The 14,292-nt window shown below is 51.7% G+C and overlaps 1 protein-coding gene and 1 long non-coding RNA gene across 3 annotated transcripts in view; one reads left to right on the forward strand and one right to left on the reverse strand.

Moving 5' to 3' along the window:
* The window catches only part of LOC419322, an 83,370-nt gene extending 71,284 nt beyond the window's left edge, over positions 1-12,086 (forward strand). The window contains exons 13-15 of one of the 2 annotated variants that reach the window (XR_005841332.2): positions 3,469-3,577; positions 4,646-4,729; positions 12,016-12,086. This is a non-coding gene — a long non-coding RNA (uncharacterized LOC419322). Of the gene's footprint in view, positions 1-3,468; positions 3,578-4,645; positions 7,100-12,015 lie in introns of those variants that run through there. The other variant, XR_005841325.2, reaches the window with a different exon arrangement.
* On the reverse strand, positions 276-13,919 carry RBM38 (RNA binding motif protein 38). The gene is given in 4 exon segments (NM_001305093.1): positions 276-2,330; positions 12,436-12,490; positions 13,062-13,185; positions 13,579-13,919. Coding segments are annotated over 4 exon segments (648 nt in total). The 5' UTR covers positions 13,747-13,919; the 3' UTR covers positions 276-2,029.
* Between the last annotated feature and the right edge of the window lie 373 nt (positions 13,920-14,292).

Genomic DNA, 14,292 nt, shown 5'->3' on the forward strand with positions numbered 1-14,292 from the left:
AATGAGCTGTTTCCATTCATCTAGATGGGCTGTTTACTCTGAAGCCTACCGATGACGTTAGACATGCCCGCTCTGTGCCTTTAACTTCAGCAGGGCAGCTGATCAGATGCAGAACTATCCTGCCCTGCTTCTGTCCTATGGCACCCTTTTCCCCCATCGCAGCTTTAGGCATCACCTCTGAGCAGTAACACAACCTGGCGCCAAAGATGCAACACTTCTTGGCACCGGTCCTGCCATCGCCTTTGCAGAGATTAAATACATTGCTGGCGTGTTCAAACAGAATCATTTTATTGACTTTTAAAAACAAATATTGGAAATTTCTAATCGTCAAAACCTGAAAACCAAATTTCTAAAGCAGGTCAGCAAGGTCAAGTCACACGTGGCCACACGAGCAATGCACAGGAGGTTCAGGGGATGCAGGCACCTCTGCAGCCCACGGACTGAGGCAGGGCTGGGGCAGAACGGCGCCTGCCGCCTGAGAGCTCTGGGCTGAGATGGGATCGCAGCTGCCTAGCTTTGCACTGGGGCTGCACAAGGTGTAAGCACTGCTGCACAGGCTCAGCACCCATCTGCCCTGCTCCATGCAGGCTGGCTGTGCTCAAGTACCCAGTGCTGGGCGCGAGCACCAGAGACCACACAGCCCCAGCACAATGCTTCCAGAGCTCAGAAAGCCCCAGCTGCTGAGAGCCACGGGTGACATAGGAGACACAGAGCAACAAACAGCGCATGCTGTACCCAGGCAGCGACCACGCAACGCAGCGCTGGGCTGAGGTCCCACCCTGGCAGGTCACAGACAGAGGCCAGCTGCACCAGCTCCGTTTGATACGCCCTAATGCACTGCAGCCAAGCAAACATGACTCCATAACAGTATCCAATCGTTTTAGAAGTTAAAATAGTTTATTGCTGTTCTTTGTAGAAATGCACTTAACTTACATTGCCTGTTCTCTTCCTTTATTTGGCTGTTGTGTTGTAAGCATAAAAAGGTCACGTTTACTCATTTGTTCGGCGACGTCACACCTTCCTTCCTTTTGCTCCACTCATGATATTCTCCTGAGCTTTGCTGGCCAACAGCCCCAAATTTCTGACATAAATACTGTAAATGTCTCCACAGTTTGCAGCATTGTAACAAAAGATCTACTAAAGTAGACAAAATGTTCGGTATTCTTGGTTGGTTGGGTTTGTTTTTTTTTTTTGCATTTTAAAAATATACCTAAATTTGAGATAATCTTAACAGAGTAACAATTACAATAAGAAAATAGTACAGTGCGTTGACTACAGGGATATCCCGCTCTCCTTCGAGCTGATATTCCCTTTTGCAAGTTGAAGTGATTCAGCAATTACTCAGGAACTTTGAACTACGTACAATAATTTAGTAAAATGAGAATCCAACAAGGCAGATACTTACTACTATTCTTCTGTCTGCAATTCACAGCTCATGCGAATAAAATCGCAATAAATATTAAAAAATAGTTTTTCTTTTTTTTTTTTTTTCTGTAAGGCATCTCTGAGTATCACAAAGTTTTTGTACAACCAAAAAATAAGATTGCTTTTCTCCACGTTCTCCGAGTACCTCCGTACCTCAACAGTAAATAAGAAAGTTGCAGGTTGGATGAGGAGGGCTGGGGGGGGATGGGGGGGGCAGAAAGAAGCCCACAGGCGATGGGAGCAGACTGTGATGTGTGCGAGGAGCTGTAGTTCTCCTGCGAATCATTTCAGTCACTTTCAGAACATCTTCCAGACATGATCTGTTCAGATCGAAAAACAACTTACCCCAAGTCCTTGGTGAGCACAGTCAGCCTGCGAGGCTTTGGGTTTGCCCGTAACACTATAAATAGCTTAGGTATTGATATGCACCTAAATAAATGGGAGACGGGGTCGGGGTGACTTTCTTTTTCCTTGTTTTTTTGTCTTGTTTTTTTTTTTGTTGTTGTTGTTGTTGTTTTTTTTGCATCATGGTTTTGTTGCTGTTTTTCTTTTGCTGTCCTAGTTGTATCCTTCCATTGCAAAAGGCTGTCCCAGCGGTGCAGGCTCACTGCATGCGGTCGGGCTGCAGCTGCTGGGGCTGGTACTGCACAAAGGCGGTGGCGGGCGCTGCCGGGGTGCTGGCGGTGATGGGGGGCTGCACTGCGCCCGTGTAGCCGTATCCCACAAAGCCCGCGGCGGGAGAGGCAGCGTAGGGGTACTGGTCGTAGGCAGCTGTGGTGTACTGGGAGTAGGCTTGGCTGGCGGCGGTGTAGTCGATGTAGGGAGATGCGATGGACTGCACGGGGGTGGGGATCACCACGCTGGGCTGAATGATAGCTTGGGGGTAAACATAGTGAGGCGTGAGTCTGCGGGAGCAAAGGGAGAGGGTCAGTGAGGGGTCCGGCCTGCGTGCCCCTGCCCGTCGCCGTGGCCTCCGGCTCCGTGCTCCCTCCCCATCCCCATCATGGCTGTGCTGGGAACAGCCATGGGCCTTCCCAGCTGTTATCAGTTAGCACACATTTAGGCTGGTGTTTCCATAACATGGGGTGTTTAGGGCAATGCTACAAGGTGTTTGTTGTAAAACACGAGATATTCTTCCTGTTTTTCTTCCCCCATTAACGCTCCTTGGTGGCTGCTGGGTCAGAGCCCCCTGCAGCACTCCAGGATCTCCACTCTGCACCTCGAGCTGCTGCCGGCAGGAACGAGCCACGCACAGACAGAGCCATCCTGGGGATGCTTAGTGTGGGATGGCCTACTCCTCTGGTAGGAACTGCTAATAATGAGCTAATAAATAAATGAATAAAGAAATAAAAGCAGACGGAAAGGCCCATGAAAAGATTTGGGGTTGCCCAAATAGTAGCTGGCAGCACGTTACGACCAAAAAGCAGAGCCCCATGCCCCAAGAGGTGCCAGAGCTCTCCATCGGGCTGCCGTGCTGCACTGAGTGACAGCAGTGACCCACAGACACCCCCCAGACAGCTCCTTATCCCCACCCCCAAACCCCACTTGCTTTGGCAAACAAGAACCAAGGTATAACTCTGCACAGTGCTTTGGGGGACTTTTGTGTGGATGTGTGACAGTGCATTTTCAAACACGACCGCTTTTAAAAGCCTCCCACAGGCTTTTCACACACTGCAGGCTGCTGCATGCCTGAAGCGCTTTGCAAAGCGGAGCTCAGCTGCTCAGGGTCCCACTCATTCATTTGATCCCTGTCAGAAATAGGGCAGCAGAACCCCATGCGCTGCCCCAGCCATGGCCTGGAAGCTTCTGCAGGGCCTCTCACCTCCCTCACCCCATCTGAGCACTGCCCGGGGCCTCAGCCGGTGCCTGCAGTACCCTGGGGCTGCCCCTTCCAGCAGCTATGGGGCTGCTCCCATTTGCTCTTCAGCCAGCCCTGGATGCTTTCACCTGCTCTTCAGGCAGGAGAAAGGCTTCCCCCAAACAAGCACACATATTATCTGATCTTTCTCTTGTTTTGCCACTCACACACTGTTTTTTCTTTAGGCAATTTGCATTATGAGAGAATGATTGCTATCCCTCCTCCTCTCAGCAACTCTGCCTCCGAAATCAGCATCCTCAGATGAAAGGAGAAGGCCCAGAGGAGCAGCAGCAGGTTGGTGCAGGATGCATGGTGGGGAGCAGCACCTCCATGTTTGGCTGATTAAATGCAATGGCCACTCCAGGGCCGTACAGAGAGGGAGCTCACAGCCTTTCAGTCCAGAAATACACGGTACCCGATATCATCCAGTGACTAACAAGAATGAAATGAGGTGACAGACGTTCACTGAATCATTTTTGTTGCAGTTGTGATCCAAATTAAGACCAGCGTGGCTGAATCAGAAGCTCCCTCCAGAGCTCAGACCTCAGGCTCAATGTCCCACGCCCGCATCGGGTTGCGGCAGCAGGCGCCTCTTCCTTGGGCTCAGCCATCGAGCCCTCGCCTGTGGAATGGCCCGGCTGGGCTGCCAGCCTCTGGGAAAGCCATCAGAACAACACCCCATGTGAGTGCGTGCTCTGGGGGCTGCCTCTAAGCACACGGCTCCTCCTGGAGCATGCTCCAAAGAGACAGCAAGCCTGCAACATCCTAGACTACTACTACCTCAGCAAGGAACATTTCCATCTCTTCAATGCTTCTTTGACTAAAAAACACCATTAGCTAACAAGACAATAAGTATTCTTGTACTCTGCTTCCAGAAATAAATCCCAGCCCAATGCAGACACCGGCACGCATCACACATCAGTTTACTGCACTGAAAACACACTCGCCAACTCCAGCATCATGTTCTGTGTGAAGGGAAGGCTTTTTCAGTCTGTGGGTTTCTAGCACTTAGCTATAGGAAATTCACTACAGATATTATGGAGTTTGGGCTTCTGAATTAGCAGACAGATGGCGAGTCATTCGTCAGTCGAGATAACCCAACCCAAGATAAGGTCAGTTGGATTACTTGCAGCTACAAAGACAACAAAGTCAGTACAGCACGATGAAGTTAACTGCTGGCTGCATTTAGCATCTACAGAAGGTCTTGAAACACCTTTCCCTCCTTCAATATACTTGAAAATCTTTCAGAAAAAAAAAAACCAAACTCCTTTGGAGTGCTGTATTTTTCTAAAAATCAGCAAACTGTATCCCAAACACCTCCAGAATGGGGTGTGTTCTGATGCCTTCCTTTCCTCCCTGCAGATTTCCTCATCTCCACAACACACCCTGCAAGTCAGAAGGGAACTTCATCCAGAATGCACAGCACAAGTAGGAAACATCACCCAGGTGAGCAGCAATTGCCAGCACCGCCCTCTGCCTCCACCAGCAGACGCAGCAGATGCTGATGGCATTGGCAGTAATGGTGGGTGGAGGCCCAGCAAGAATCACACGTTCCCCTGCTAAGTGTGCTGGTCTGGGAGAGCTGGAGCTCCCGGCCCCCTCGAGCTCTGCCAGCCACACAAGAGCTGCCTTTGCCAAGGTGGGAGACAAGTGCAGTCCTCTGTCAGGAGGGACATGGCATCACACAAACACTTGGGAAACAAGACGGGCACGGGGCTCTTGGCAGCCTCACAGATCAGCACACAAATGCCACTGCCATGGCCAGCCGTTTATTCCTTGAAGAATAAAAGGAACAGAGCCCTTTGTGTCTGCCACTGCAGGCACAAACTGCAGCATTTGACCCCAGGAATTTGGCCTCCATTTCCACCAGAGTTGATCCGTCAGCTGCTGCAGAGACACCCACACTACCCCAACACGTGATGCCAGGACAGACGGATGTGTTTGAGCCCTCTGGATACGCAGCATCAGCAGTGGTATCACGGGATGCTGGGCTCCAGCTGGTAGTTAGAACCACAGCAACATAAAAACTGCCTGTGCAGAATACATCCAACCATAGCCTGGGTGATAGGTTTGAAGAGAGATCTTGAAGTGGATTCATGAGTCGAAGTGCAGCAGACCAAAGCTGCTCTGAGAAAACCCCTGTCTGAAGTGCTGCAACACCGCTGTGGTGTAAGTGATGTGCAGACACATCCTGCCATGGCTGATGCCCCAGGAACAACACTCCTGAAGGACAATCCCAAGACAGCACACATCACCTTGAGGAGCTGCCTGGGCACTTTAACCCTGGGTGGAGCACTCCTGTCTGGCCAATACCTACAGCCACGGTGCCAGGCTGCAGGAATGCAACAAATTCAAGTCCTGTTCTCAAATCCAAACGTGATGCAGAACGGTTTGATGCAGATCGGGACACTGATTCTGCACCGACCACTGTGAGTCCATCAGCATTTACTGATGTGGGCTGGGCTTCAACCACTGACACGACAGACTTCTGATTCCTGAAATGTCCCTATTAAAGCGCGCATTGAAATGTCAATGGCTTCTGCCTCATCAGCCAGATTCCAAGCAGACGAGGGTGAGCCCTGCAGCACTGCGGGGCTCTGGATGTACCCTGGCCTGCTGCACTGTGACACAAACACAAATCAGCACCAAAAAAGGAAAAAAAAGAAGAAAAAAAAAAAGAAGAATTCTGCTCATCTTGTAACTAATTTGCCTGTCTGTCTTCTGCTCTTCCTCCTCTAGTCCTTTGGAAACGGCTACATGACTGGGTTTCCTGCCTGGCTGCCACAGGACCTCAATGTGCTGATGGCAATGGCCGAGGAGCAGCCTGCTGTAACAGATTGGCCCAGGCAGGAATCAGTATAGGGGAGAAAGTGGGTATACTGCAGGATTCAGTGAGACCCTACTGATTGGTGAGCCCACCAGAACCACTGCTTAAGAAATACAGATGTCAACTTAGGGTATTTATTGTATTTATGTATTTATGATTTCAAACTAACTTCATTTTGACAGGAGAAAAGAAAAAACTTAGGGAACACGGAGCACTGCAGTAGCTGAGAACCCAACATAGCCCAGCAATGCCATCATTTTACAGTGTTCACTTGCCCTGACTTTGTAGTGCAAACTAATGAAGGTGGATCCCACAGAAACAAATAAAAATAAATGCCATCTATGCCTTCATCAGGAAGCACAGCCAGTGCAGAGGTGTGGAAAAGGAAAAGCAAAAAATAAATACCAAGAGGATGCCTACCAAAGATGAGAATGCATCTCCTCACAACAATCCAATCCTTTTTCTTAACCAGGAGCCCGAGAGTAACACCCCGAGCTCCACCACCAGGGAAGCAGGCCGAACAGCTCACTGCTTTGTCCTCTGCATCTTGCTTCCCACACACCCACGGGAAAAAGAAGGATCAATAATAATCCAAACAAAGGTATGTTGGGCCGAACCAAAAGCAGTTTTGGAGAAGCAGGCTGGAAACCACTCAGGTAGCAGAGGAGGAGATGACATCTGCCTGAAACAAAAGCCATCCGGCACCAAGGAAAAAGCCACGTGGAAGTTTACCCACAGCTGGTCAGCAACCCAGAGTTATCAGCACAGCCAAGGCAGACACGAACTGACAGAAGCGGCAGCAAACTCTTCACCTCAGCCATCTGCAGGTGCCTTCAGCATCAAGGACAGGACACCAGCAGGATGCTACATTCATCGTGTGCACGCAGGAGGAAAACTGATGGCTTTGAGTGATTAACGGCCAGGAAGCCCCAGAAATTCCACTTTTAACTGAGCTGCCCCACGTTCTTCTGCAATTTGGGAAGGAGCAAAAGCTGCAGAAACATCTTTAAAGTCTTCCCCGGTACCTGACAAGCTTGATTATAATACATATACTAAGCTGCCTACATTTAACTGACTCCATTTTTAGCAGACTTCTTTTTATGTGATTCTTTCCACTGATTTCTAATTAAAATCTTCCTACATTCATCAAAGTTCTTTCTTGGATATGAAAAATATTTTGAAGCAGAACGCTTTGTCTACAGGAGCAGCAATGAAATAAGAGGCTTTCTTTTATCAGAATAGATAGCAGCGAAACAAACGGTTGCTCAGACAAGAAAGAAATTTGATTTCAAGTGTTTCCAGGGTCTCCTTTAAGAGCTGTGCCTCCAGTGACTGCCCCAAACCCCCAGCGAGGGCACAGGGAAGCTGACACACACAGGGAATTGGGCTCAGTGCGATCCTGCTTACAGGATCAAGAAATTAAGGAAGAGGAGAGTGAGTTTAACTCCGAGGTCCGAGACTTTTCATCTTTAGTGATCATAAAGTATATTTAGCTCTGGTATGTAGCCTGCTCCATCTGCGGGGAACAAGTTCTTTATATAAGTCATATTTAGAAGCGACCCGGTGTCCTTGCTACCAAATTATCAGCACAACTGTTCCCTCACGGTGTCCCCAGCTCAGAAGCAGGCTGGTCAGAGCTGCATTTATCATTCGAATTACTGGGCATGTGTTTCATACCACCAAGTTAGGGACCAGCGGCCAGCAGCTGCGCTCCAGAAAGACGAGATCAGGAACAGGCTGGGCTGCTCTGAAAACTCAGGCACGTGCACAAATCTGCTGCACTGGGATTAAAGTGGCAATGGATCAGAAGAGGACAGGCTTACATCTGCTGCTCCTCAGCTCCTTGCAGCAGGGGGAAAGGGCTTGGGTTGCTGCTGCTGCTGCTATGGGAGGGAGAACAGCAAATCGCCAATGGAGCCACACAGAGGAGAGTGCACAGCTTGGGCCACGTGTTAATGAGACTAAGCCAGGGCCAGCTCAGCCTTGCTCTCCTTCACACACATCAGAATGGCACAGTGGGGCCTGACTCAGCAGCTCGGTCCCTAGGAAAGGTCCAGTGCTGCCCTGAGCTCAGCACCCCAGCTGTACAGCCACGCGTACGGTCAGTGTGTCAGGCTGGGCTCTCTTTTTGTGTCTTCTATAAAGATGCAGAACATGAGAATACTGCGTCCAAAACAAGAGCACCAAGGCCTTGGCCCCAGTACCAGCATTTGCCATCGTGAAGTAGATGTCTTAGTTTGCAAAGCCATCAGAGCCATTTATAACTACAAGTCTATTCTTAAAAATAGCAAAAAAAAAAAAAAAAAAAAAGAGGAGTTCTTCCTGACTGGGAAGCTTTCGGTCTGAATAGCAGTCAGCATGCCTGAGAACCAGCAGCTGAAGCCGTTTGGAAAACAAATTTGAGTGTTTCTTAGGAAATCCCCCCCCCAAAGCTTTCATGTTATTGGCACGCGATGCACAACAGGTGCTGGGTGAGCCTCCCCACAGGAGCAGCAGAGCAGCCGGGGGTCCCGCAGCCGGCCAGCTTTGGGACGTGGTGCAATGGAAGTCAGAGCCGGGGGTGTCAGCTGTCAGCCTGAACAGAGCAAGGGCAGCCTGTGCCTCTCTGCCAGCACGACCACTGGAAGATGAAAGTTTGCTTCTTTTTAATTTTAACGCAGTAGAGAAGTTTTAAGGATAAGCAGCTGCAAGGGAGGGTGGGCGGACAGAGAGGGACCTCCTTCGCTTCCCGCTGCAGCAGGACCAATGCATGAAATGCCAAAATCACAGAGATTTAACCATTTCCAGTGTTGCCCGGGACCACAGGCCAGCGAAATAAGCAGCTGCAGAAGTATGGGAGCTGAAGTCTCTGGAGCAACATCTCATGTGCAGATATGGAAAGAGCTAGATACTGCTGCAAGAGACAACTGTAAGTTTCCAAGAGCTCAGTCACTTACTCAGCCACTGGTAGATCTCCCACACAGATAGCTCATTTGCTGAGGCACAGCCACAGGAATGCAGCTGCCATGCACTGCCTGCATACAGAGCTGAGAGCACGGCTGGGAAGAGGAGAACCAGGGAATCCCCCTCCCTGCAGGGCTCAAGCCAGCCTGGGGCATTCGGGTCACAGAATCATTATGGCTAGAAAAAACCTCTAAGATTACTGAGTCCAACTGTCAACCCACCCCCACTGAACCATGTCCCTCAGTGCCACATCTACAGGCGTCTTGATAACCTCAGGGATGGCACTTCCACCACCTCCCTGGGCAGCCTGTGCCAGTGCCCGACCACTCTGAGAAGAAATCTCTCCTAATGTCCAACCTGAATCTCCCCTGAGGAGGAGGTCCTGGAGAAGGGGACCACAAAGAGGGCACAAGGCAGCTCTACCACATCACCAATGCTCCTGGCCAAGTGGCCTATGCAGGTACTCCTAACAGCTTCCAAAGATGCTTCAGATATTTCTCAAAATTTCTTTAAAGGGACATTTCTGCAGTAAGACATAAGTCCATGTGAAGAGTCTTCCCATCCTCTGGTCACATAAACACAGCTCCATGCCAGATGGTAACCACAGTCAAATGCTGTGGCATTCCCACCTGCCTCCAAGCCAAGTGCAACCTACAAGCCACAGACTGAGCCCCCGGGCCCAGGGCTGCTTCCCTAACCCCAGAAGCCAGATCTCCAAATCACCCTGATACAGCCACATCCCTCACCTCACATTACTGTTAAGATCTCCAGTTACGACAGCCCAGAGACTACTTTCAAAACAGGATTTACTACCGACTCCGTGCTGTCTGCCGTGCGTGTGCCTCCCCTGCAAGGACAGCAGGAGGAAGGAGAGAGGCTCCTCGTGGTTTCTCTTTCTGTTCCGCATACCCTGGGCAATATTTACAGCTGCATGTGGGTCCCTGGGGCTGCGGGGAAGCCTTCGGTTTATAAATAATCTTTGCTAATGTTTGGGTAACTTTCATCATAGTTTCCATTCAAGTTTTACCAAAAAACCTGCATTCTGTGGCTTGTTTTCTCTTATCTAACTGCCTCATACATCATGGGCTGTTCATTCATTTCTTCCTTGCCACATCCAGCTTGCACAATCATCTCTTGGAAACTGTATGGCAATCCCTGGATGCAAGCACTTTGCAGACACAGAAGGTACGGGGGAGAACCCCGCAACACCTCATGTGCAGCAAAGCAGAGAAAACAGAGAACTCTGTTTGGGGAAGACCAGGATTCACTCCACAGCGCGGACAGCAAATGGGCAACAGAACGTTGGCCACGCTTCCAAAGACTGCCAGACCCCAATAAACTCCTCATCCATCCTCATATCCCACAGAGGACAAAGAACATTGTGAGTTTAAGGGAATATGAGAGCGGAGCCTGGCAGGCTCCTGTTTCTGCCGATCTACTGACAGCACAAAGGGGAAGCCGGCAGCCAAGCCCCACTGCTTGACTGAGCACCTGATGCCGCACTCAGAAGTCACAGAGCAGCCCAGCCGTGGTGCTCAGGTGAACGGCTCCATGTTCTGCCAAACCCACGTTTCTAGCCATTCTGCTCCAGTGGTGACTGAATGCAATGAAATTCATGTTTACCGATGCTTGCAAATAACGATATATAATCCCCTCCCCTCCCACCCCTCCGGTCTCCTGGTTCCTGTCTCTTGGCAACTGATAAATAATTTATAGTGCTCTCTGCTGCATGCACTAAGTGCGGCTCTGCTGGCTTAATGATGAAACCAAGAACTGGAACAGTAGCCGCCTGGATCACAGGGAACACCTACTCACTTGATCCCACATTTTTCTGGATTTGAAGCTAAAAAGTGAACTGCTCAAAAAGAAAAGCCATCTTTTCCACAGCCGCAGAGCCACGGCTGCTGGGAGGCACACGCAGGAACAGCTGATCATCTGCACGGGGAGCAGGGTGAGCTCCTGCCTGCACACCTCGCCTGTTTGCTCTTATCTGTTGGTGTGCATGAAAAACCTCGTAACGTGCTGGGCTTTATCATCCATCTCTATTGTGTGCTCTTGTGCACTTTGGAAAGCCTCTGGTGTTCACATCTCAGAGGTGCTGCCTACATCCAGAGCTCCGAAAGCTGCTGATACTCCCATCACTCCTGAAGAACAGCAGCTTCTCTATCTGTGCTACCGTGGCTCTCACACACAAAAAAAAACCTCCTCTTCATTTCACGACAGATGTTCTTCAAGTCCTTCCAACAGAGCTGTAACCACTTACAAAAACTGGCATGTTTGAACCGTACACAACGCTCATACAGCGGGACTGCGCTATTGTGACAACACAGCCTCCTGCACCCATAAACTCACTGGAATGAGATTACCCAGGCAGTTGGCAACTGCAGGCATGAGGGCAGAGGAGTGAAAGTTTCTGTTTTGTTGTTAGCTCGGTTTTTTCCTTCCCCCTCATCCCTCAAAAAAGGCAAAAGAAATGCTACAAACAGAGAACGGGGAAGGGATGAAATATTTCTGTTGACAAAGGCCAAAGTCCCATCTATTTATGTTAGTCACATAAAAACCACAACAGAGAGGTGCTCAAAAGCCTTAAAAAATGCACTACTTTCTTAATGCTCTTAGAAAATAATCATAAAAAACCTTATCAATATTCACTTTCTGAAATGGCATAAAAAAAGGAACGGCATCAATCATTAAACAGTTAAATGAAGGCAGTATGACAGTCACTATTGTTCTCGTGAAGCACACTTGTCTTTTCCCGAGCAGCTGCCAGATCCTATTAGATGTATAAAAAGAGGACTTTTCTAACCGAGCAGGGATGGTATAAGCTATTGAAAACAGCAGACAAAAGCCCACTTTTGCAGACTATTCAAGCCTTGTATAACATCTGTCCAAAATCAATTTTTGACCTAGTGTTACTTTCATTAAGTAACAGACTTTGTTTCCAATGCAATTTGTTTTCCAGGATAAAACTGTACCCCGAGCATTATTACGTGGGAAACGGTGCAGAGGAAGCAGCTCTTATTTGAGCAACACGAGAACAGAATTTGCTTAATTGCTTTGACACCTCAAGTACTGCAACCGAGAAACTATTTTCCATACATCTGAATTCTCGCGGATTCCTGAGGCTGGCAGAGCAGCGCGCCGGGCTCACTGTGACTGAGACTTCCTGAGGATAAAGGAGGATCTCTGGGAGTTACGTGAGAGCTGACAAACGCACAGAACTTCTGAAATCTGCACCAGAAATAAAGCACTCCCAGCATTAACAACAGCTGCTGCGACTCCCCACGCCTGAGCCGAGGCTCTTTTCATGCATTTTAAATAACGAGGAAGCTGATTTGCCAATCTGATTTCCTACTGACTGTTAAGAAATGCGTCCACTTACCCAAAGGGTCTCTGAATGAAGGCTGGGTGGAGCTGCTGCACACCTATGGTAAAACCTGAAAAAAAAACATCCAGGAAAACAGTGTGACCGAACGGCACCCACTGAGCCCCACGATACACACACAGGACATCACACCACACACACGTCCATTTTGTGTGCTGTGTGTGGGAGCAAACTTAGAGCCCCATTTAGAAGCAACTTCATTTGGATACGCAGCGCACAGCAGATGGGAATCCGGGTTAAAGGGCAGCGTCCGAGCGCGGTTAGCAGCGCAGACAGCGGGCACAGCACCTTATCTACCGCCGGGCACCGCGGGTAACACTGAACCCGAGGGCAAAATGCTGAAATGGATCTCAGTGCTAACGCTGACGTAACGGGGGGGAGAGCAGGAAAACGGATCGGCCGCGGAAGAAAAGGGCTTTAACTCAGTTACGTGAACTTGGGTGCGCTGTGCTGGTGTAACAGGTACGGAAAGCGGATACGGCACAGAGGTAACGCGACTACAGCGCGTCCTCCGGCAGCAGCACCCAGGGATGAGCGGGCAGGGAGCCAAGTCAGCCGCAGCACTCCTTCCCGGGCCATAGCGGTCCTAACAGAGAGAGGGACGGACCTCTAAGGCTCCTCACCGGTTTGAATACTCCTCGGCTTTGCTCCCAGATACGCCAGGTTCACGTTTGCTTTCCTGCCATCGATGATGGGGTTGGGGTCTTTGCACGCCCGCTCAGCTGCGGCTCTGTCTGCCATGGTCACCTGGAAGGACAACCGCGTCGTTTGTAGCGACCGCGCTTCTCGAGCGCTCCGCCAACGGGCGCCCGGACCGCTTTGTTTACCGCCGCGCTTCGGCCGGGCGCTCAGCTCCGCTCCTCGGGGCAGCCCCAAACGCGCTGCGTGCCCCGCACCGAGCTGCGCTCAGCCGGCGGCTGTCCCTCGCCTTCCCGGAGCTCCGTTCCGCACCTAGCGGGGCCGGTCCCAGCAGCCCCAACGGAGCGAGGACTTCGGGGGACGCACGGAGACGCGGAGCGGGGAAGGGGGACGGCGGGCGGGGGGTGCCGGGCGGTACCGGCATCGCATCGCATCGCACCGCTCCGCGCCCTTCGCCCGCGCGCAGCCCGGCCCGGAGCGCAGCGCTGGGGCAGCACTTACAAAGCCGTATCCCCGGGATTTGCCCGTCTGCCGGTCGGTGATCACCACCGCCTCCTCGATGTCCCCGAAGACTTCGAAGTACTTCCTGAGGGAGGAGTCGGTGGTGTGGTAGGGCAGCCCCCCGACGAAGATCTTGGTGAAGGTGGTGTCCTTCTGCACGGTGTGCATGGTGCCGGGCGCGGCCGGCCGCAACCGGCATCCACCCGCGGCCAGAACCCCCCTCCCTCCCTCCCCGGAGGCGGCGGCGGCGGCTCCCAGCGGCCTACAGCGGGCTCATGGCCGCGCTTTGTCCCGTCAGCGCGGGCGCCGCCCGCCCTCCCCTCCCGCCGGTGCCGGTGAGTATCGGCCGCGCGCCGCACCGCCGCCTTTGTAGGGCCGCGCCCGGGCCCCGCCCCGCGCCGCACCGCCGCCGCGCAGAGGCGCTCGGGGCGCGTAGTCCGGCCCTGCGCCCGCCGGGCACCGGCAGCGGCCCCGGGGGGAGGGAGGGCCGAAGGGCGCCGGGGGCCGCGAGCGGACTGCCGCCACACAGCCCGCCTCGGGCGCGCCGCCGGCACCCGCCTGCCTCCTCGTGCTGGACTGCGAGGGCGGGGATCCCCCGCACAGCACCGCGCCCCTTCCCCGCCGCAGCTCCCACGGCCCGGGATTCCGTCAGCTCCGGTGCCCTCGGCTCGTCCGCGTGGGGCAGAGCAAAGAGCTCACGCCGCGCGAGAAATG

The sequence above is a fragment of the Gallus gallus genome, chromosome 20, assembly GCF_016699485.2.
Source record: "Gallus gallus isolate bGalGal1 chromosome 20, bGalGal1.mat.broiler.GRCg7b, whole genome shotgun sequence".
In the NCBI taxonomy this organism is placed as follows: domain Eukaryota; kingdom Metazoa; phylum Chordata; class Aves; order Galliformes; family Phasianidae; genus Gallus; species Gallus gallus.